Here is a 24,563-nt window from a genome sequence, read left to right as displayed (position 1 = left end):
TAGCCATCTACGTCAAATAGTAGTATCCAAAAACTGGTTTGGGCGCAGACATTCCGAAGTCTAGCGGCGTCTAGGCATCAAGGTTGTTCAAGACGTCCTTAACCAGGCTAAAGGTGAAAATGATCAGTTCAATCAATATGCAATGAACCCTTAATTCATACCTAAGAATTTACTTAATTTCAGGATTTTGAGACTGTAAAATTCGTCAACAAATTGCACATAAAAATTCTTAGGGAACATAAAGATAAAGCTTTTGACGTCAAGACTGCAAAGAATGTTGGATATGACGCGAGAAGAGTCATTTTAGTAAGAAAACTAATCTGTATAAATACGAGTACTGTTTCCGATGCCAATCCAAATTCCGATACTTATCGTACTTTTGAAATAACGAATTGTGTCTGTTCCGAAAATGTAAACAGTAAACTATCGTAACAAAACTGTTAATCGAATTCATATGACTTACTTGAAGTAACGTAGTTCGGTTTGTCTTTGTAACAAAAACTTATAGATAACAATGATATCATCCTTTTTACCTAAAGCCTAAAATGAATTAAACGTGAACTATTCCATTGTAAAGTTACATTTATAAGCAAAAACCATCCTGTACACACATAGAGTCATAAGAAATCGTTATTGATAGCAAATATTTAGTCAGTTTGTTCACAATATGGCTTAGTATGTGTTGCAATACATTTAATAATTTCGTTATCAGTCGTCGAATATTCTTTTAACCCATTAATTGAGTATACGTTTTTATTCACTTAAAATGACAAAGTTCAAACGGTGCGCGGTGATCTCATTCCCATAGGTAACACGTTGTTAATTTCCGTTGCTTTGATAACTTATGCGTCAATTTATTTTTCATTTTTCTCCTGTTCCGTCATTGTAACACCTGTGTGTAATGCAAATGAAATAGCGTGGTTTTTGTACACAAACGCTAATTATACCTGACGTCAAGATGACGTACAGTCGAATGGAATGACGCGAACTATTTACATTGAACGTTGTTGAACGGAAACTGCACTTTATGTTAAGCATAAGTGATAATCTTGAAGCTATCTCTATGAGCACAAATCTTAGAGGTAAAGGGCATAATTTTTTGTACCACCTTTAATATAATCTTTATAAAGACACTACCTTTTGTTTGTACTACTATTCTCAAAAAAAAATGTAAAAGTATTTATATTCTTTTCTTACATGTTTTTTCTTAAACTAGTTACTGGAGCCTCCTTTTAAGCTAAATATGCCTGCACCAGGAGACCCCGCTCTTCTATAACAGTAGTAAATAGGCAAGAAAGTTTTGTTACCTTTAAGTTTTACAAATGAGCAATTAAAGAATGTTTGTATAATGTGTGTGTGTATGTGTCTGTGTCTGTGTGTAAGTGTGGGTGTGCTCGGGCAATGAGGGTAGATTCCTCCTGTCTAGCCCTACGACGTAAGTCTTATTATATTCACATGAATGTGAACTCAACAGAGCGTGTGCCTCTACAACCCCATTTTTGCATATTTTCTGCAACTGTGCATTCGGAACAAGGATACGATCAACTTGACTGAGCGTTTGAAACTTCAATGACGGCTCACGTTGTTTGATTAAGACTTGCACAACAAGTACGTCGTCGTTTAAAAATTAGAAAGCATGTCCGCCAGTCGTTCGAACAGGAAATTTATAAAATTCGTTTCCCCGGCGTTATGACATCACTTGCACAGATGGCGATGCCAATCTTCCTACGTTATTCATCATGGCCTCGCGAGGCGAACAGAATAATTTGGGATCCTTGAACAAAATGTCCCAAAAACAAAAAAAATGGGAGGCCTGTAACCAGCAGTGGAACGTATATAGGCTGTTTATGTTATGTTATGAAGAAAATGTAGACATCGGTCATCTCATCAGTACAAATGGGAACAATATATGTGTATTTATTCCATAACATTATGTCCTTGATTTATTTATTGTAACGGTGAATATATTCAATATTTGTAAGTTTACTAATTGTATAGCAAATTCCCATTTCAAACTTGATTAGTACATGTCTACTAAAACAAAGATAACAATTCACGTGGGTAGGTATTTATTGAAATCGTATACCTACTTAAATGATTATTTTCGCCATGTTTTATCACTGAATTTATCACGTTACGTACTTTTTATATACGTAAATAAATATCTCCATTATTTTCTTATGTGCGTCAACATATATCAGATTGGGATCCGCATCCCAATCTGATATGTTGACGCACATAAGAAAATAATGGAATGGCGGTATACCGATGGTGTATGTGATAACTCATGATATTTTCATAGAATTTTAAATGCGATTCACGAAACAGAATCGCGGTGTCACCAGTTGGCTTTCGGGGCGAATGTAGTCAGCTGTGCGCGAAATTGCTACTCCCCGCCCGCTACAACCCTTGTTCCACCCAGCCAATGACGTCACTGGTGCCTCGCTGACGTCATACACGAAGCTACCGCGAGCGTACGAACGCCCTTAATCGATTTCGAGGTTACGGTTTTTGGTGACCGAAACCGCTTAGATTTATCGTCTCACTCGGTACGTTTGTGGCCCACGCTTGTTACCTTTAATTTATTAGAAACCTCGTCCAAATGCAACACATTATTGTGGATATCCACTTAAATTCCATAAAATTAAAACACCTAATTTAAAAATCTATAATAGACTTGCCATAACGTTAATTCACATAATGATTAGAAAGTGTAAATATACTACTGATTTTAGAAACTTGTCATAATTATGAAAAGTTATGTATATTAATGTTGTGCTTTGTTTTTTTTTTTCAATATTTATGCGTATTTCCAAATCCATTACTCCATGAGCACTGTATATTTTAACATAAAGGTTAGTTCAATTACGGCATTTTCGAATATGGATTCTTATATAGACCCTCATTATTGGACTCTTTTTAAACGTAATTTGTTTAATAATATTTTATACAAAGAAATTGAAAATATACCTTCCATAACGTAATTTTGGAAAATGGAAAACATTATTATTTTTACATTTCCTTTGATATATTCAAATAGAAATATAGCCCAAGGCGGAATTATTTGAAAAGAAGAATTTTCATTGTACAATAGGCGGTTACAAAGAGAATTAATACAGAGGCTCGATTTACAGATAAGCAAATAAGAAATTAGAGATTCGGCTCTACATTTCGTTGCCTATATTTAATTTCTTTTCTGTTAAAGCTGGAATGAAATTGTGCTAAATAAATAGATACGAGAATTTAATAAATCATAACGAGACAGGGATGGACAGGGATACCTAGTATTTAATACCGTTAAAGATTCCGTTGTAATTACGGGTTATATTACAATACTGTGTGTGTACGTTACCAACCCAAATAAACACATTTAAGGTGATTCGTTTTCCATACAAAAGTTGATGCAGTGCTACAGGAAAACGGATAGAGGAATATTGTTATAAAACCGATAAATAGTAATATTTTGGTGTATTATTTTCGCAAACTAACAAAAATTTAGGGTCCGAATACGAGAAGTACCATATTTCAGACCCTCAATTTTGATCAATTCTACATTTGTAGTGGTGCAGATTACAGTGTATTTGCTGAGCGTGTAGAGGTGTCAATGTTAGTTTGTGTGCGTGATAGTTTTTTTTTTCTCTAAAGGCTTTGACTACTTGACAAGTGTAATAGAATGTCAGTGACAATTTATAAAGAGATTTTGTATGAAGAGAATAAATAAAAAACTAAAAATACTACAATCTGAGAAAAGGAATATTGGAAAAATATTTTTGTTTTAACGCATATTATTTAAACATTTTTAAATAATGGGTAAGTACCTTGTTTTAAAAGAGGACATACATTGTAATAAAAAATCAATACATAAAATGAAATGGCTGTATGGGCATAGTTCCCTTTGCCTTACCCTTCGGGGAAAACCAAATCAAAAAAAAAGTTGTTGCATTTGCCGGCCTAAATAGTAGTCATTTTTAATTAAATGTTTTTCCATCCAACATACAGATTTATTTATATTCTCTTTGCCGCGGACTTTTTGGTGGAAACGGGAACGGGAAGGTTGATTTCTTCGTTGAATAATCTAAATATAATCAATACGAAGTGGTGTTTTGTGGTTAATGATCACATTGAGTTAGTCGGAAAACATTCCCGATAGTATTATTAAATCGGAATATTCAATAAACAAAGTGTACCTATCTATTTTCGCTTTGCGCCAACAAGCCGCTTACTTCGTTTGGGGTTTGGAGTAGGAGTCTGCTCCGAGGGTGGGGGCTTAGGTTTCATCATTTCATTAATCATCATCAAGAAAAAAAACACAAGACATGGCTGTATGGGCATAGTTCCCTTTGCCTTGCTCTTTGGGAAAAAAAATAAGATAAATTTTGAAATTCTTATGTATAATAAACAAACATCACAGACATCATGACAGATCTAAAACTAACGAAAATCTTTTTTCTATTTGACTTATTTATGAATTTTAATCAAGAAAACGTGATAATAAGTTCGACAACAACCAGTTCAGGTCCCCGAAACAGCCCATTTCAGGCCGCGTATATATGGAAATACTACTTCAATACGTCCCAGCCTCGTCTTTTTTTAACGTCGTCGTTAAAAAAAGACGTCCTAACCTGAACTAACTAACCTAACAATAAACACCACGCGTAAATATAAGTCCAGAAATGCGCTGCAAGTCGTCTGGACTGGGCACGAAAACAACATAGAATTCGATTAGCTGCTAAGTGTCCCGCATGCTATCACCAGCTGTCACTGACATACGTATGAAGTCCCGCGGATTTTATTGGAACTAAATGACAAGTCATAATAATTATATGCGGATACTGCGACATCAGCGCCGTGCTTGCGGGACGTCCTGAAGCGCTATTACATCTTTCAAACGCCATGCGACAAAGTTTGAACCGACGCAATTTAGGAAAAATCTACCTTATTATTACTGTACTGTGATCGTTATTTGTAAAATCATACAATACATATACACAATTCTTTATACACAATATAATTATTATGACATATTGTGGACTTTTCGGTAGACCTATAAAAAAGGAACAATTCAACCATACGTTGTTTTGTTATATCTCAATGGGCTCAGGCAGTGTTTTCGCCGAAAGCTCCAAGTCGGCTATATTTGTAACGATAATTATGTTTGACATTCATCATCATTTTTGAACCATTTTACACAAAAAAAAATACTTGTATAAATTATATACCCTAAAGCACGCCCATGAATCACTCTACTCATTGGTGAAAACCGTATGAAAATCCGTTCAGTAGTTTTTTAGTTAGCCGCATGTTCACTGATGCGATTAATGCCTGTTAGAATTTTACAAAATAAAAAATACGGAAATTACGGAAGGTACTTTAGTGCAAAGTACATTATTGTATAATTATAATATTATTGGTAAAAGTGATACTTTTTGAAAATTCCGTAACAAATAGACGGGTTCGCCAAATTCAACTGTAAAAAAAATACAAAAAGTAAAAACAATTAAAACATGCACTTGGGTTTGAACCGTGAAACTTAAGAATGGCGGCGACTGCTTTACCAAATGCGCCATTTAGAAGTTAGAAGTAGACTTCAAATTATGCATCTCTTTTAATAGCTAACCTAGTTCGCATGTGTGTGTGACAGCTTCGTGTTTGTACACAAATTGAAATGACACCAACTTTTGATGCAATGTTTCAATATGATATCTGCAGTAAATACTTCAAAATTGTAGCTTAACTTAAAGATAATGTATGTAAGATTTCGCCACCTAACATTTCACTGGGTCAGAACTCAACACTAAACGAATAAATGGAAAAAAATACGAAAACTGCAGAAGTAACGCCATCTGCTGACGCAGCGTTACCTAGCTGACTGAAACGCATCACCTTAATATTCGACACAATTTCGATTCATTTACAAACAAATGAAAATCATTGTGACGATGTCAATGACCTACAACACATCTGCCGGAAGAATAAGAGCTACGTTAATTAAAGTTACATATTCAAAAGCACACAATTATACGACTGAATAACAATAATTAAAATTATCCCATCTAATTAAAAATATACAGGCAGGGACTGTAACCTGGAACCTGACAGAGGGCAGCAGTAACTGTCAGTACTATTCAGAGGCGGAGGACAGGAGTCCTAGTATGGCTTTGTAATAGACTACTCTGGGCGCCATCCCACTTGCGTCAGACAGAATACTGCGGGGCGGAAGGCAAGAGGGAAACCACTGCCCTATTTTTCCCTAAAAAATTAGCATGGAAAATGCTGCACCGACAAGAGCGTGGCTCTTAAATTGATGATGATGATGAATTAAAAATATACTGTAAAAGTAAAAATTTCCAATGCGTTATCTTTTAATTGCAGGAGAATATTAAAATGTTATCTGTTTACTTATGTAGATTCGTAAACTTGCTAGAAAATAATTACGTCAGTAATTGTAACTATTGTTTTAGATATGTCTTAGCAGGAAACCTAACCTATTAATAAACAAGGTTTTGAACGTCTTACAACCAACGCATAAGAATATATCAGATTTGACCTATTTATTAAAGTTTCGCATTAATAGGTACTTCTTCTTCTATCGTATGGGTTATGACTAGTTATGAGTTGTGAGGTCGATTATTAACCTCATCAACCCTGGTGTCAGGGTTATTATTGAGCCGCTAACGGGCGCTGACATGACTCATGTAACGACTATCATTCAGATCAGGTTGTAATGTCGTAACCAAACTAGGGATCACAAAGTTATTTATCCCAGGATTCGAACCCGGGGCTTCCGGATCATGAGCACAACGCTCAACCACTGGACCAAGGAAGCTGTTATTAATAGGTATTTATAATATATTACGTTGTTAGTCGGACATTAAATACAGACATAAAACTATAATAAATAATTACACGTGTCTATACCACATCCTTGAATTTAATGTCATTTTGGCAATTCAGTGAAGTGTATTGCTTAACTATGAAGTATGTATATTATAATCTGAATTGAAGAAATGAATACTTAGGTATAATATTATGTAACATGTAGGTATAGTTACATATTTATTGTTACAGGTATAAAAATAAACCAATTCAATGTCATACAGACTTAAATACCTACCTTTAGTTCTTTTTAGAAATCACACGAGGATTTAGAATCATTAAATATATTTAAAGTTTTTTTATTTATATTCATCATGTACCTATGGAAGATTTCTCTCGTTAACTGTAACTGAACTAGTTTCCAACTAGTCAAATCAGTTATTTTACTATGGAATTTGTATGAAAAAGCAACCTGACGTCATAGAAAAACGTGACAAAATTTCGCACTTATTTTTTCTCTAATGAAATTCATAAATAAGTTAAATAGAAAAAACGTTTTTTGTCATCTTTACATCTTTCTTTATTTAGTAGTCGGAATTTCATGATTTATTTTGACCTAGGAAACTACCCATTTATATTACTTATTATTTGCAGAAAATGGTTTGAGGATCCCTTTAGTATAACGTATGTTGGGCGCTTTAGCATGCCTTTACAATTTTCCACGCTGAAAAATTGTATATTCACTCTAATAACAACAAAGAAGCGTTTAACGAGGGAACCCTGACACGTTATTAATTATATCCTTTTCAAACGTTTTGCGAACGCTGTCGATAGCACGTCGGTTATAAAACGAGGATACTGCAAGGGTCTACCACATAGGAAGACGTTTTTATAAAGATATAAGATTTATAGTCAAATAAAAATTGCTTGTTGCAGGCACCTCATGTTCTAGTGTAGGTACGGTCACGAGTATTAATATGTATACATTTTGAAACCATGTCACATTAACTTTTTTGACATATTAAACCGTAAGTCTCATTAAATGTCAAATATGATAGTGCGACAGGGTTCTAAAGGGTACATGATATTGCTCATGACTGTACCAAGGATCATAGTCAAGTTGCAAACGATTATGACAGTCGACATTGACTGTATATGAAGGTATAAGGGATTGCCTTGAGGTGTCATATCCTTATAAGTTACTTATTTTCACATGAGCCATGTCAGGGGCCTTTGGCGGCTCAATAGTAACCCAGAAACCAGGGTTGATGAGGTTGGTAATCCACCTCACAACCCACACGATAGAAGAAGAAGACTTATTGTCATATACTGTCACTGTCATATCTTACTATCTTATTTTTATCACTGTCACTGTCGATTGACCTCCAACAACTATCCATGATAATTACCTATGTTGAATAAATGATTCTGATTTCTCATTGTCCGAATCGTTTGCAATTTGGCTTCGTTCTTCTTCGAAGACACGTCGATAAATTCTCTACGTTTCTGGGGGGTTAAAATGGTCACATCACATCGAAGCAATTCATCTAAGAAAGCAATATTGCTATTTGACATTTGTTTGCATTGCGCACTTACTTTTATATGCGCAAATGTCAAATTGCAATATTGCTTTCTTAGATGAATTGCTTCGATGCGGCCATTTTAACCTCCCTGATCTCATTATTCATGTAATCTTACGTCAAAAATGCTCTCGTTGAAGTCTTTTCTATGGACAATTGTTGATGTCTTTTTTTATAGGCAAATGACGTAACTTTATGTTGCCTTATTCCCGATAGATATTACATTAAAATTCTGATTGATATTTTGACAACATCACGACTGTATCCCCGAAGGGGTAGGCAGAAGTGTATGGTATATAATACTCGTATACACCCACACCTGGCCAGCTGGTATTAGATATTAATATTATTTGATTATAACATCATCGTTAACATTAATTTAAGAGCCACGCTCTTGTCAGTGTAGCATCTCCACCCTGGTTTATCCAACGCCAATTCTTATATATTCTTATTTGTTTCTGTCTTTCTTATTTGATTACATATACGTATTACTTACCAAAAATTTCTCCCTTGTTCGCGTATTCAGATACAATGTAGATCATGTTTTTCGTCTCCATGACCTGTAACAATAATAAATAAGCAATCATTCTCTATCCAAACCAAATCGTAATCTACCAACATTCTTCTTCTATCGTATGGGTTATGAGTTGTGACGTCGAGTACCAACATCATCAACCCTGGTGTCAGGGTTACTATTGACCCACCAAAGGCCCCTGACATGACTCGTGTAGCGATTACGTACTTACATCAGTAAGTAGTAACTGAGACCAGTGACCAATGGCTTAATGTGCCTTCCGAAGCAGGGATCGTCTTACTTTCGGACAATCAGGTGATCAGCCTGTAATGTCCTAACCAAACTAGGGATCACAACGTGATTTTTGTGATATGTCCCCAGTGGGATTCGAACCCGGAACCTCCGGATCGTAATCCCAACGCTCAACCACTGGACACCATTATCTACCTACGTACATTTAAATGGCGGAAATTCAACCCTCTAATGGTTCATTTGCATTGTCATGATTGCCCATAAAATCCTACCGGTTTGAATTTAGAGTTGGACGTGTAATAACATTATTATTGGTGGTCTGTACCAAGTCTCCGTGGACGGCCTCCGTGGTCTAATGGTTGAGCGTTGGGCTCACGATCCGGAGGCCCCGGGTTCGAATCCCGGTGGGGACATATCACAAAAATCTAACGACCTAACGACTGAGTGGCATTTTAGTACAACAAAAAACCTTAAGTTGTGTTATTTAAAGTTATTTTTCTTACTTCTATAGATAAGATCACGCGTATTTCCCGTTGGGGTAGGCAGAGACCACGGAATTCCACTTACTACAATCCAGACGCATCACTTTCGCTTCCTCCACTCTCATCAAAGTTACTTAATACAGCTGGGGGTTAAAATGGCCACATCGACGCAATTCATCTAAGAAAGCAATATTGCAATTTGACATCTGCGCATATAAAAGTGAGTGCGCAATGCAAACAAATGTCAAATATCAATATTGCTTTCTTAGATGAATTGCTTCTATGTGGCCGTTTTAACCCCCCTGTTCTTATTTAGTTATTTGTTGTGTTAGATACTTTTCTTACTTATACACATTTTGTACTCAATAATAAATTCACACAATTTTTTTACGAGTAGTTTACGAAGTAGTCACAAAGGCACAGCTTCTATCAGATCATACCGGCCCTTTTATCAGAACCTACGATTTGATTTATGCTTTTCTCAACAGCATATAACATCTTGGGCTGTTGTGGGTGGGGGCATGAATTAAATATGATTTATAATCAGTACTTGTCAGTTTTGATCGATGGGGCTGCCATAACAAACTTTGCTAAAAGCCCCTATGTAAAAAAAAGACATGCTTTCACTGAACATAGTCTCTAAAATGTATAACTGTTTAAGTTACATTAGCTGTTACAATAATTCTCAAAAATACATATAAGTAAGTATTATTAAACAGAACGAACAGTTCAGTACAATTAGTGATTATATTTCAATAAGATAACATTTTACAATCGTCTCAATGCGCGGTAAGAATTAGATCTGTCAAAGTACGTCAGCTAGTGTTGTGACATTCATTAGCGTAGTGGTGTATCAGTCGATATTAGGGCGCTCGATTCTTTTCTAACAGTACTTTATATGAAATCGGTAATCCACTAAGTATAATTTATTCACGTGTTCAGGCCGTTTGTATACTTATAACTCAAGCCACGCAACGTGCTGTGATCACCTGATTTATTTAGTTGTGAGTGGGAGGAACATGAAGGAAACCCATGCCGATACAGGTTAATGGTTTAAAAAGATAAAGTGGATATTTTCCGAAATTAAACGTAATCAATCAATAATTATTTATTGCACAAAGACATAAGTAAAGGACATGTACATGCGAATAAAATAAGCACAATAGGCGGCCTTATTGCTAAACAGCATTTTCTGCCAGGCAACCTTAGGGTGAAAGAACTTTATGTATTGGAGCGCGGGATGGTGCAATACAATTGCATACGGTTTCCTACAAAATCTTAGTAGTTATGTTTCCGACTAATGCTTCGACCCAAGATTTTTGAAAAATGTCTATTTAAAAGTATAAATATACTTTTAGAAAGAATATGTATGTTTTTGTCAAGTTTATTTGTACTAATTCTGTCTACATTGTCTTCTAGTGTGCGATAAACTAAATGAGTAGTTACATAACTTACGCCCCATACATGGGCCATCAGAAGACATCATTCTTTCTTTATTTCCAGTCCAACACGTAATATATTTTTATATATTACGTGTTGGAAATTTTACAAATGCGTGAAATTTTATCAAAGAATCATTTAAAAGTCGCGTTTTAATACTAATAAAAACTACATTGTCATCGCATACAAGGAAAATCATAAAAAAATATATAATTATCAAACTAGTAATAATTATTCTATTTTCCGATGTCGCTTTTCATTCAACCAACAGGTGTATAACACTTTAGCACAGATAACCCGATAAAACGTACGAGATCTTCAATCAATAATCTAGGTGTGTTATTAGCTATTGTGAAATCCTTAGATGGACATTCAAAACAAGAAGAATAATTTTGGAAGTTTATCACTTGCCTCGAGGTCCTATAGGTACTTATCAAAGTTAGGCAATTTCCCGACCATTCACAAAATGAATATTGATGGCCGAACTTGGACAAAACTTTCGGAACATTAAGGAAATTGTGGACATTTGCGGATCTCATCCTCATTTTGACATTGTATGGAATTATTACCTACTAGCTAAATATATTTCTCTTTTCTTCTTTCTTTTTACCGCCAGGCAATTTCTATAATATGGTTTTTAGTTCTGCTTGATAGCCCTAAGGTATCTATCGCTTACATGAGTTTCAATTTATATAATGTTATCTTAGGCTTGATGCATATTAATTACTCTTGATTAATTGAATCAGGTGATGGGAGGTTTGCTTGTAACCTAACTATAAATTTAGTAACGAATGAGGGGGATGTCAGACCATGATTCCGAGTTGATATCAAGTGGATTTTCCTGTCGGAAAATTCATGAAAAGTTTGTGGTTTATATATTTAAAAGTTAAGTTTATTTTCAGTTCCATACTTTTGCGACGGAAACTACTCTACTTGATATAACTCAGAATCATGAACTGAACCATCCCTTAAAGTTTACGTTACGATGTCACTAACACCCTGTGTGTAGATAGATTTCTCTCACATGATGTATAAGATCAACCTCACTAATAATTCTTACCACTAACAGTTAATATTGTCGAAACTATATTTACCCCTCCACAATTATTTCGCCCAATTTGTATACTGAATGAAGCTGGAAAATTGATGTCCGCAGCCAAAATTAGCATATAGGGACTACGCACCAAATCACACATTCTAATAACATGAAATGGGCGGATTTAGCGTACTTGGTTAGCATCATGTAGACCCACATAGGGGTAGTATTAACATCATCTCGTAGTTACGTCACATAGCTACTTGCCTACATAGTATTTTGTTAACACACACAGGATTGTGGAAATTGATTTAATATTTACCTAAAATTTTCATATATCTAAGTAAGTAAGTAGAATGGGTAGGCCCATTGGAGTAGGAATACATGAGATAGAAACACACGTAACGTTATGTATGTATGTGTATATAGGTACCTACACATACATAACGTTACGCCTTGTAACGTTAAGACTTTCATAAACGTATTACTTATATATTATTTGCTTGCGTCAACAGTAAAATGAATCAATCAAGCACATAAATCAACATTTCTTCAGAATAATAGTGAGAAAGACGACAGTGAATTACGTACGAACAAAGCCACGGAACAAGCTAATATTTGTTTTTAAGCGAAAATGTTTTCGTTCGTTTCGTGTTAGGCCGTGCCCGTGACCCGATGGCGCGAGCGATGTAAAAATGTAAACCGCCACTATAAATATCTAAGAATGTGACTCACTGTTGTCTGTCTGTCTGCATAGCTCGCGCATCACACCTCCACTTCATGCTTGCGTTTATTTAACAATTCAACCTTATGGAATTTGAAGATTGAGAGATCACACTTAATACTGAACGCCATACTTTCTTAAGTCGTTTGATAAAATGATCAACTTAACAATATTTTTTCAAGTATCAAACTTGTAAACCACGCTACAATATAGAAATAACTTTTCCCCAAACGAATTCGATTATAAGTTCCAATTAGGTATATTTCAAGGAAATTAAAGCTAAATTCATGGTTCAATTTGTAAATGTAATCTTGTCTTCTCTCGTGTGGGTTGTGAGGTGGTTTACCTACCAACCCCATCAACCCTGGTGTCAGGATTATTATTGAGCCGCCATAGGCTCCTGACATGACTCATGTAACGACTACGTACTTAACGTGCCTTCCGAAGCACGGATCATCTTACTTTTGGACAATCAGGTGATCAGCCTGTAATGTCCTAACCAAACCAGGGAATACAAAGTGATTTTTGTGATATTTCCGCACCGGGATTCGAACCCGGGACCTCCGGATCGTGAGCCTAACGCTCAAACACTGGACCACGGACGCCGTTAATATAAATGTAATAAACACAAAATAATTTAGATTTAAGTAAGCGTGTTATGTAGAATTCGCTATAATCAACGCGTAAAAGCGACGGTCAATTTGAGACAGCCTGAAACCCGACAAGTGAATAATTGATTAGTCCTGATGCTAGTAAACCTTTAGTAGAGCAGCGTACCTACTTCCTCCGATTAATAAAATAGCTGTGTTCTGTGTTAAAACGCGTGTTAGCTGTGTTGACGTCACTCCGGTAGCATTGACAAACCCCGGCGGATCCCGGTAAAGGCATCCGTACATTCGAACAGCATTATACACAAACAAGCTATACGGTAGGTATAATCAATAGCATTTGCCTCATTATACCGCCGCTGAATCGGCGGATGTGTTTAATTGCTTAGGTATAACAGACAAACCGACCGGAAGCGTTCTCTTCCCGTTCTTAAGGTCAAGTAAAAACAGTTCTCACAGTGTTTGTAGCTTCGACCATTGAGTCAAACATGCAAGCCATTCATGCAGCCGTTGTGAAACCACATTATGAAACCATCATTGTTCCAATTGTAAGAAACGTATTGTTTACTGTGACCTATTTGCGACTGTTTTTCAGTTACTTACTCTATGATTTATTGATCACTAGGAGACTATTTACTGCGAGATAGGATTAGATTCGATGGAAAATGTGTCATTACCTAATAAAAATATCAACCACGCGTTATAACTAAAAGTTTATTTATGAATTTATAAATTTGAGAATATTTTGTAGTAACGAAGTATTATTTTGAACGATTTTCTCGTAGAAAAAAATAATTTGTTTGTGATGTCGTTAATTGAATTAGTTGTTTGGTAACTTGTTTATTTTGTATAAGATTTACCAAAACTTCGCCTATTTATAATTAAGTAGGTACTTATGTTAGTTGTTCCACATTACAAGGTCATCTTACACATGAATTAAAAACATTTCAAAAATAACATAACTGTGAAACAAGAATATTCGTGGGTATATAATGTACTATAATTTCATCCTCTTAAGAGATAAGAACAAAAGTACTTCGTATTTCGAGAGTCGTGGCTGTATCCAGTATTTTATCATTGAATCTGATTATTTAATTAATGTTTCCCCGATCACACACGTCATATCTGTTGTGATCGAAGAAACAAGTTTCTAATGATTTATGTTATAACATTAGCTAAATTGATTCGACACTCACAATACTAAAAAAGGCACCGCACGGTTTTGTTCCTAAAGCGATTTATTATTGAATATTTATTATGTCACGTTCATAAAAAGAAGCCTGGCAACATGAAGGCTGTAGTGAATGGAGGGCATTAGGGACCTGACCTGTCCGATGACAAAAGACGAGATGACAAAGTGCTCTTCATTTTAAGGTTTAAATTAAAATCCGCAGTTCGATTGGTTCGCAGTTTGACAGCGCGTATTTTTAAGGCTAGGTCTTATGAGTGTGACTAAAAGGTAGTTAATCATAAGTATTCTCTTTGAGTGTGACTATGAAAACTACTAACGTAAACTTAGTACTTACACACACAAGTAATATTTTCATTTTCTTTGTTTTTATATATTTCATGAACATCTTGATGTTAAGACTGTCGTTAGGCGCCTGAGGCTTTGTATGGAAATCAGCTTAATCTTTTGTATTCATATTTTTTCCTTGTTACATTGTTTTTTCGCTATGTTATATAACGTTTCATTTATTGTAGACGTGCACTCTACAATAAATGAAAACGAAATACCCTTCGATGAATATTTGAAATTGTGTGGAATTTCTAAAAACTAGTTCATTGCATGGCACACATGCAACTGTCCAATGTCAGTCAATTGAGTTAAATGGATTGCACTAGAATACAGCGCAGCGCAGGTGCAAAGAGAAACCCAGAAGCTCTAAAAAACTACGTACAATTTTCTAAACAAAACTTTTCCATTTAGTCCGCGCCACTCTGTAGGTAAGTAGATACTTTTCAGGAATTTAATGGAATAAGATTCTCTAAAACTGTGCCAGAAACAAAAAAAAATAAGGAAACGTAATATAAATCCTTTCAGTTGGTTAATTTACGTTATACTATACGTGTATTATCGTTTGAAAGTTTTAAACCGTTCAACGCGAATACATCCATACTAATATTTAATAAATGGGAAAGTGTATGTGTGGGTCTGTCTGTTTGTTTGTCCGTCTTTCATGGCAAAACGTAGCGACGTGTTAACGTGATTATTTTAAGTGGAGATAGTTGAAGAGGTGGACATTGGCTACTTTTTGTCTCTTTCCAACTCCCCGCTTCCCTAAAATGGAGGGTGGAAGTTTGTATGGAGCATTCCGCCATTTTCAAGGCAGAAACCTAAAAATTTGCATGCGGACTATTTGTGACTAATAAAAAAAAAATAATTAAAAAAATATTTTATGTTTAGCGCAGTTTTCAAGGTAGGATGCTAAAATTTGGAACATTAGGAAAGGGGAACGATGTTACCCCGAAATTAACGCGAGCGAAGCCGCAAGCAAAAGCTAGTACTACATAATTGTAGTTTAACTCCATGGTAACCCTTGATTCCATGATCGAAAGACAAATAGTCGTCACAATAGTTCATTACCAATGTAACCTTGAACTCAGTTATATAGGGTCGTCAATAGCGTGAAGTCAACGTGACTACTCTTATTGGCTATTTGTAATAGCAAATTTCCAGTGGAAGCCTTTAATAATTCCAGTACCGAAACACGTGATAAGTTGAGAATAATGTACTTAAAGCGTTTAACAAACGCAAAGCAAATTGTAACGGAAGTATTGCTTTTGATCCGTGTGTGGATCCACGTGATGAGTTCGTCATCGGTCATGTCACAAACTTTCCAATCGACGTTCCCCAAACTCACGATAGATGGCGTTATTCACTTTTAAAGTAATAAAATATATCAAAAATATAATGTAATGGCAGAAGCATATTATATAAAACTAGTTGTTGCTTGATATTTGGATCAAATTATGTATAGAATGATGTTGCTACCTATATTCCTTGTTTCTTTTTATTTTGATCAGAATATTAATGGATGGAAGTTGTAATTGTACCTTGGTGTAATAAAAATGGTCATCATTTTTACCCAAAAACAAAGATAAAAGATGCATATGTCTGTTATCCATGAAATTAGAAGTTTAAACGAAGAAAAACTTAACAACGCCATCTATCGTGTTTTTGGGGAACGCCGATTGGAAAATCCCTCATTAGCGACGTACCTACGGCTGTTGGTCGAAACCCTCGATATAATTCACACCGCGCGCGGCGTGCTTACTATGCCGCGGGGACTGATCTGCACACTGCGAGTATTGACTTAAATGATTCATACTTCCTTCATCCTACAGTGATGCTCTAAACGGATGGATACCTATCGATAATATTTTTCCAAAGTTTCAATATGGTCTTACGTGGCTTATCATTTTATCATGCTGCTAATTCACTTCTAGTCCTCAATTGTTACAGTGTGGCACACGTGACTAACTAATGACCCAAGTACTGAAGTGTTCGCACGGTGTAGTAGGAGCGCTCTTCTAATCGATTGTCGTCACTATTATCTACGGTTAATGCGTCACCTGCTTCCCCCGTCACCACTCACTCAGAAAGAAGGTACAATACATAAACAGCTTATGCACTTCACACTACAGGTTATTACTTACTGATGTAAGTACATAGTCGTTACATGAGCCATAGGTCCTTTGGCTGCTCAGTAATAACCCTGACACCAGGGCTGTTAAGGTTGGAAACCCACCTAACAACCCACACAATAGAACTACCACCCGAAAGGGTTGTGGAAGATACTCCACCACAGTATTCTGCCGGTTAGTATAACAACTTCTTAAGACGTTGAATCTTTTAAAATCTTACGATGTCCCTCTTACTGCTAAAGCGCGTGATTTACCAACCTATACATAGCAACCAATATGTGGATCCGAAAAAGGAATCTGAACGGACCTAAATGGGATTTGAACCTGCGACCAAGAAGCGGCGTCAACCATTAGCTAGACTATCACGACCCACAATAACATGCCTATTATTCGAGGTGTCGAATACGTGTTTGTTTAATAACAGACGTGAAACAATAGATCATTAGAGCTGAAACACTCTCGATTTCTAGTTTTTTTATTACCAGCACGTAGTCATTAGTTGCTAAATAAAGGCATAAGAGAAAGTCATGAAAGTGTTAGCAGCCAATCAGTACATCTGTATATGAAACTCCTACGACTATCCTTATTTATTTCTACGTATTCCACCCACGTTCATTGTGGCTATGGAGCTCTTCTTTCACCGTGGAGAAATTAATTAAACAATTAATTACCTACTAACTTGTGTATTTAATACCTGCTGAATTGAAAACGGTCTATGTAATTTTCATGTCATGGAAGACTTAATTATGATGAACAAGCTCTTTATTGCGTTTATTTGCTATAAAATGCAAAAGGAGGACAGAAAACTCCCAGTTTCAAAAAAAAAACTCGAGTAAGCATCTAAAGTGCACAATCAAGTTATTTTTAGGACGAACAGTTTATATAAGAATCCTGTATTTCTTTCGTAACTAGTATTAAATACTAGTTAAACTATGCAAACAGACGTATATGGAGTATTTATTACGAGTATTTAATTATGATAATTGGTGTAATGACTTCGAAAATTATGCGTGAGTATGCAATGTGCAATCTTGCACAGCAGACATTTAGATCGCCAACATGCAGGTAATATATCTATTGATAAATATTTAATGAATCTAATATCAATCAGTTTGCAGGGGAATAATTTGGAACTAGAGTAATGCTGTAGAATAGAGGCTATATTAGCGTTGAATTTAGCAGTGTTTGTTGAACTATTGATTCTGCCATTCACCAAGAATAAATTACTATGTATGTAAATATATCTACTCAAATGTAAATTCACACAGAAACAGAAACAAAAAGGTCTATCAGAAAGCTCTGTGAGGTGGGGTACTTATATATATTTCTTCTTGCGATAGATATACCTACCTCCGTCTACTCCAATCGGGATATACCCGTGAGCTTATGTTATGTGAATGTATACTTCTATATAAGTAGCTTATTCAGGTACAGAATAAATATCTCGTGTGCTTTCGTGGCTGACTTTGCAAAACGACATAACTGCAATGTTTTGCTAAAATAATTTGTGTCTTATTAGCAATAGCAAAAGATGCAAATCAGATTTGGCAAAAGTTTTAGATACGTCAGTTAGTGACGTCAACGACGCTTTTTCTAAGTGCAATGCTACATATATATGTATATTTTTTTATAATTGTAAATACAGACGCAATGAACTCACGCATACCCCCTCCAAAAATTGAAAGCACTCGGCTCACGCATGCCTACGCCGGTTTATGTTCTAATTTCTATCATGATATACGAGTGTGAAGCATGCAAACACCTACTACAACTCATTTTGTGACGTAAACTGTCTTATATGCTCTCATTGTACGTAAAAACGGTTTTCATCCACGTTCCTTGGGCTGACGTCAAGAACATTCGGTACACAAAATTCCAAGCCGCTTTCTTGATTCTTCGAGGATTAGGGTTGACGGCCGTCAAATAAATATTGCTTTCGTTTATTTTTTCTGGGTAACAGGAAAGGCTTATCGACTTTCCCTTTTGGGTTCCCTGTTGCGTTCTAGTAATCTGTTTTCAGGTTTTCGATTGTCATTTGTGAATTGCGTATTTTATTTAGTCATCGCCAAACGCACGTCTTTACGTCGTCATATAAAAAAGAAAGATAAAGACATCTTTTTTATTTTTGTTTTTGATAGTTGTTAAGTTCATCTTCCCATCATTTTAATTTGTTGTTGCATTTTAAAATAGTCGTAGACGCATCCCTTGGAAATGTGAAGCAAGCACACACTCGTTTACGGCGCCTATCTCAAGGCAAAATGACATTATATTATGATAACATAGCAAAGTTCATATTTCTCAAAACGACTCCTTTACCTTATTGAAGCCCTGATACCGTCTGATTCGATCATATTGGAAATGCAAGGGCGGTCATAAGTCTTCCACTCTACGCAACGACATACCTATTTTATACTAAGCTGTAAAGGATTTTATTGAATTATTCGGGATATGGCCAATAGTTGCTTACGGAAAACTTAATATATTGCCTCAATTTAGGCTTACTTGAGTAAGGAGATCTTACTATGACATTGTTTTTTTGTTATTAACTTATAATATTATGTAATAAAATATTTCCTAATAATAAGCAAATAACAACATCCATGATCTAGTGGTTAGAGCGTTAGACTCACGATCTGGAGATCCGGATTCGACATTGATGGGGACATTTAGGAATACATTTTATGAGACTCCTTTGTTTTGTAAGGACTTTGCAGGCTTGAATCACCACCAACCCGCAGTGGAGCAGTATGGTGGAGTATACTCCATACCCCCTCTGGTTGATTGAGGGGAGGCCTGTGCCCAGCAGTAGGACGTAATATAGGCTGTTTATGTTATGTAATAAACAAATTATAATATAAATAAAAATAATGGTTTTTTTATATTAAATGTTTTTCAAAGTCAAAGTCAAAGTATTTATTGCACACCATATTAAACATGTACAACCAAGATATAAATAAGTGAGTAAACAATAGCTTCCTAGAGACTTAATATAATAAACTACTTATAACTAACTTAAAAATAAATGGATTATGAACAGCCTTCTAAAACGGAGTAAGACCATAAAATATGATCAGAAATTCGTGCAAAAATTGTTTGCTTTGATTTCATGGCTATTTGACCGATTGAAAGCTTTAGAGAATATTTGCAATAGCAGTGCAAGTAACGGGTAACGGTTTAACTGTAAATCCAGGGTAATAACCCATGCCATTCAACCAAGTCATGTGTCACGGAATGTGAACGCTCCATCAAGTGAGCAAGTAAATTCGCAAGTATTAGTTCCGCTGTCAACTAGCGGGTTCAGGCAAAATTTCTTTTTACCGCTTCTAATTTTGTGGTCACCAAGCACACATTAGGAAAACCTCAAAAACCTTCCATCCACATGATGATCTCCGTGGTTTTTTGGCCGCATTGACCATCAGGCAAATGAAGAGAATTCAAAAATATATATATATTTTTTAAACTATCTCAGGTCCACCAGACCCGTTGTTCTTTCACCAACTGGCAGTGCAAAAAAGTTTCTTATCAAAAATCGTAATACTCCCGAATTTTTGGTCAAAAAACACGTTTCAATTTCGAAATTCGAACATTAACATTACAAATTAAAAACTTTATAATATCAACTGTAAAATGATATTTATTTGTTATTCCTAATACTCGTATTTAATATGTTAATCTTTATGAAACAAAATCTTGGTGGTTAGATATTTTTGATGAGAAGTGTGGGTTGTGATGTGGATTACCAAGCTCATCAGCCCTGGTGTCAAGGCTTAGGAGCTGCCAAAGACCCTTGACATCCACCTTAAAATATTCATTCACGTCAGCGGTAAAACTATAGGTATATATAAATACAGCCTTAAAATCTTCCGATGATACAAAGTCCAAGATAAGTGCAAATGGCAGTGATTACAAGTTATACCTCAATATCTACTAATATTATGGACGTCGATCGATTATCGTTATCGATAATCGATTTAAAACCAATTAGGTGACGATTCCAAAAACAATTGACGACTGAACTATAAATGACAAACGACGACGTTCATAAGTAAGTAGGTACCTAAGTATATGTTTGCTAGCATTTCAATCGTAAAATTCGTTTAATTTCAGTGGAATAATAACCATAGAAACAACGGGGACTTATAATCTAAAATATTTCAATCAATAAAAAAAAATATCAATTATGTTTCATAACCATAAATTTATCATTTCAGCAACATATATCCTTTTCTTCTTTATTATTTTTTACATGCAATTTCGATTATCTTGGTCGCAATATTTAATTACAATATGCAGATTGAAATTACCAGTCTATTTCACGTCATAGGAGGTCAACAAACTAGCAGGTACCTAACGTTATTATACTGCGTCCTTTTATACTTAGTTGTGTAGTCCAGTCTATGACGCCATTAATCCATTTACGTCATTAGGCGCCTGTGCCTTTTCTCTTTATAAAAGGAACGAAGTTTATTTTTAAATCGCTCGAATCGTTTTGTGATGAAGTATATAGCTTAACCTTCTTTTCCTCGGAATAAGGCTATCGCATCGATCATCTTAAATCATTCATCGAAAGCACCTTCGATATGGGCAACTCACTCCAACAACTTGCATATTTTAACAATTGTTCTCGCTCCGTTTTTCTTTACTTTATCAAGATTGTTTTTCGTATCTTTAGAAAGTTTGGAGAATAGTACAAATGTGTGATTTTGTGCACAGTGCGATTGAAAATGACACATTTAAACAATTCATCTAAAAATCAATATTACAATTTGACATTTGCACATTTAATAATAAGCGCGCAATGATAACAAACGTCAAATAACAATATAGCTTTTTTTAGATGAATTGCTTCAATATGGCCTTTTTAGCCCACCTGATCTTTGTATGTGAGATATCTTGGAACAGAAAAGAAAGGTAAAAGCGCCAAACGCTTAAGAAATTCCTCTTTACTCTACGATTGATTAATGCCATGCCTATTTTGCTTATTTCGACACTAAATTACACGTGTCCTAGTTAAAGAGGCAGCCAACTCTACCTTACATTGTGCAGATTAGTTACCAGAGTAGAATTAATTTCTTTTTATCACCCATAGAGTAGGCTGTTACGTTATGTAAATCGAAACCAGCAATAGCATACACGTGTAGGTTGTATGTAAGTAATATAATAGTTAACATACCTGATAAAGCTTAATTATATGAGGATGGTCCAATCTCTTCATGATGTCCACCTCGCGGTAGACCTTCTGAAGATTGCTGGCGTCTAGTTGCGATTTATCTATTATCTTAATGGCTACCTGCAACAACAAAAAAAATTGTTAATAAATAATCAATCACCATTATTATGATACACGATGGTTTCATAACTTCGAGTTTGATATAGTCAGCACTCGCTTAGAGCACTCTAACATAAAACGGCCTCTGTGGTCCAGTGTTTGAGCGTTGGTCTCACGAACCGGAGGTCCCGGGTTCTAATCCCGGTGGGGACATATAACAAAAATCAATTTGTGATCCCTAGTTTGGTTAGGACATTACAGTATGCTAAGGCGCGGAATTCTCGGCCGGCGTTAGTTTTCAGGTGAAAAATTTAATGTGGGCCTCTCCAAGGTCGGATTGAATATTGGATAAACCCACTTTTTTCTGGATAAATTGTGTTTCAACTTACGTTGTAATAATGCACGTGTTTATTTATAATGTAGTGGTCATTGTAATCGTAATCGGAAAACCACAGTATTTATACAATTTCATTATTTTGTTTGTTAAGCAAACACGGTTTCTCTTTCCTTTATTATTTAATAACAATTGTTTCTAAAGGCTGCTAAATAGGAGGGTGACTGAAATCTGAATAAATTGAATAGCATAATGAAACTTTGCATAAAATGTTATATTCACGTAGTTTCCGATAAACCAACCAAACCAACTTGTCCGGTCCAACTTGGAAACGTCAACATAGAGCACTCGAACAACACCGTGCTACTAACATGCAAATGTTGTTGGTTCAGCTCTGGCGAGCCAACCGACGTTGCCTACACCAACCATCCATTGTTATCAGCGTGACCTGGACATTTTTTCTCATGGCAATGAACGAATGCCGTTAGTAATTCGATGTTTCCACCAGACAAACAAAGAGGTTCTGACGTCAAACCAGCGTCACATACCCCAACCATTGAGCCAATTGGCGTGATTGAACGGTCGCCCCCGCTAGGAGTCAATGGAAAGGTACAGAAGGATGGAAAGGCGAAATAAGCGTGTTAAAGGCATTATTGCAAAATCGGAGAAAGCCGGCCCTTGGGACGTTTATGAGATCACAAGGATCGCACATTATCTGGACGCGGACCGGACCAAATTAGGAATGAGCTTTTAGTAGCGCTCGTCGCTTGGAAACTATCTCTATTCCAGTGGGAGATAAAAAGCTCTTAGAGGTAACATTTTCGGATACATATTTAAGTACCTAATTATGGGTCTATTGGATACGCTGGGACTAACTATTGACTATGTAATATCAGTAGGTACGTAAACTACCTTTGATTTTTATTATAATACAAAGGTTCTCTTAATAGTTGACGTAGGAATGGCTTGACGGGCGTCCAATCATAAACACATTAAAGTTCGAAACGTAGTTATTAAACAAACAATACGATTGACGTCACGACCCATAAAACCTTTGTTCTCTATAGAACTGACATTTTAAATATTTCACAATCACGACACTTAGTTGAGAAATCCTGACCCAGAAAGTTATCTGCGTAGAGGAACTCGTCACGACGCGTGTGCTAACACGTGAGCAAAGGTTTTTTTTATTTATTCATAGGTATGATTTTATAACATTTACTCAAAATATTCATACCTGTTTTGGATACCTACCTCTATTGAGTCACATCGCCTTTTAAAATGTTATTTATTTATTTTATTACAAACCTTCCAGCATTGAACATAAGTCTTACGATAACTTAGCTTACAGTTTTGTTGATCAATGAAAAAGTTCGACAAATCCAATTTTACACATATATACATATTATAATTAGATAATCACTTCGTTTTAGCAAAAATCATATACAAGGACGTAACTGTTGCCTTTTGTTTGACCTTATCAATGATTGTTATTAGATAAAGTAGTGGATCTAATCAAAAGTAAATACGATGCGGTTCCAACTGCGTGAGTACAATACCTAAATGCAACGTGGAAGTGCTCTTAGAGGCTCTGACATTGACCTTATTGTTCCGATAACTTACGCAACTGTTACGTCACCAAAACAAAGCAGCTCAATAGTCGCACACACTCTAGACAAAAGTGTTTACTAGAGGATTGCGTTTGCTGACTTTTTTATTTGTTTACATTGGTGCAGATTTTGACAGACACAAACTCTAAAACTTCTCCCCCATTTTGTGCATTTGTCGTAATTAATAACGGCACAATAAAAATATACTTTTCTTTTTAGTGACACCGTAACAAATACTTAGGGGGATGAT

General features: G+C 35.6%; 1 protein-coding gene across 1 annotated transcript in view; it reads right to left on the bottom strand.

The window, feature by feature from the left end:
- The window catches only part of LOC126372936 (serine/threonine-protein kinase SIK2), a 62,286-nt gene that overhangs the window by 23,044 nt on the left and 14,679 nt on the right, over positions 1 to 24,563 (bottom strand). Inside the window, exons 2-3 of the mRNA XM_050018845.1 lie at positions 22,274 to 22,390; positions 8,893 to 8,956 (exon numbers count right to left, since the gene is read on the bottom strand). Coding sequence (XP_049874802.1) covers positions 8,893 to 8,956; positions 22,274 to 22,390 — 181 coding nt within the window. The remainder of the gene's footprint in view (positions 1 to 8,892; positions 8,957 to 22,273; positions 22,391 to 24,563) is intronic.

Source organism: Pectinophora gossypiella, chromosome 15, assembly GCF_024362695.1.
Source record: "Pectinophora gossypiella chromosome 15, ilPecGoss1.1, whole genome shotgun sequence".
Lineage (NCBI taxonomy): Eukaryota > Metazoa > Arthropoda > Insecta > Lepidoptera > Gelechiidae > Pectinophora > Pectinophora gossypiella.
The sequence above is the reverse complement of the archived record's forward strand: the minus strand, read 5'-3'. Positions and strand labels throughout refer to the sequence as shown.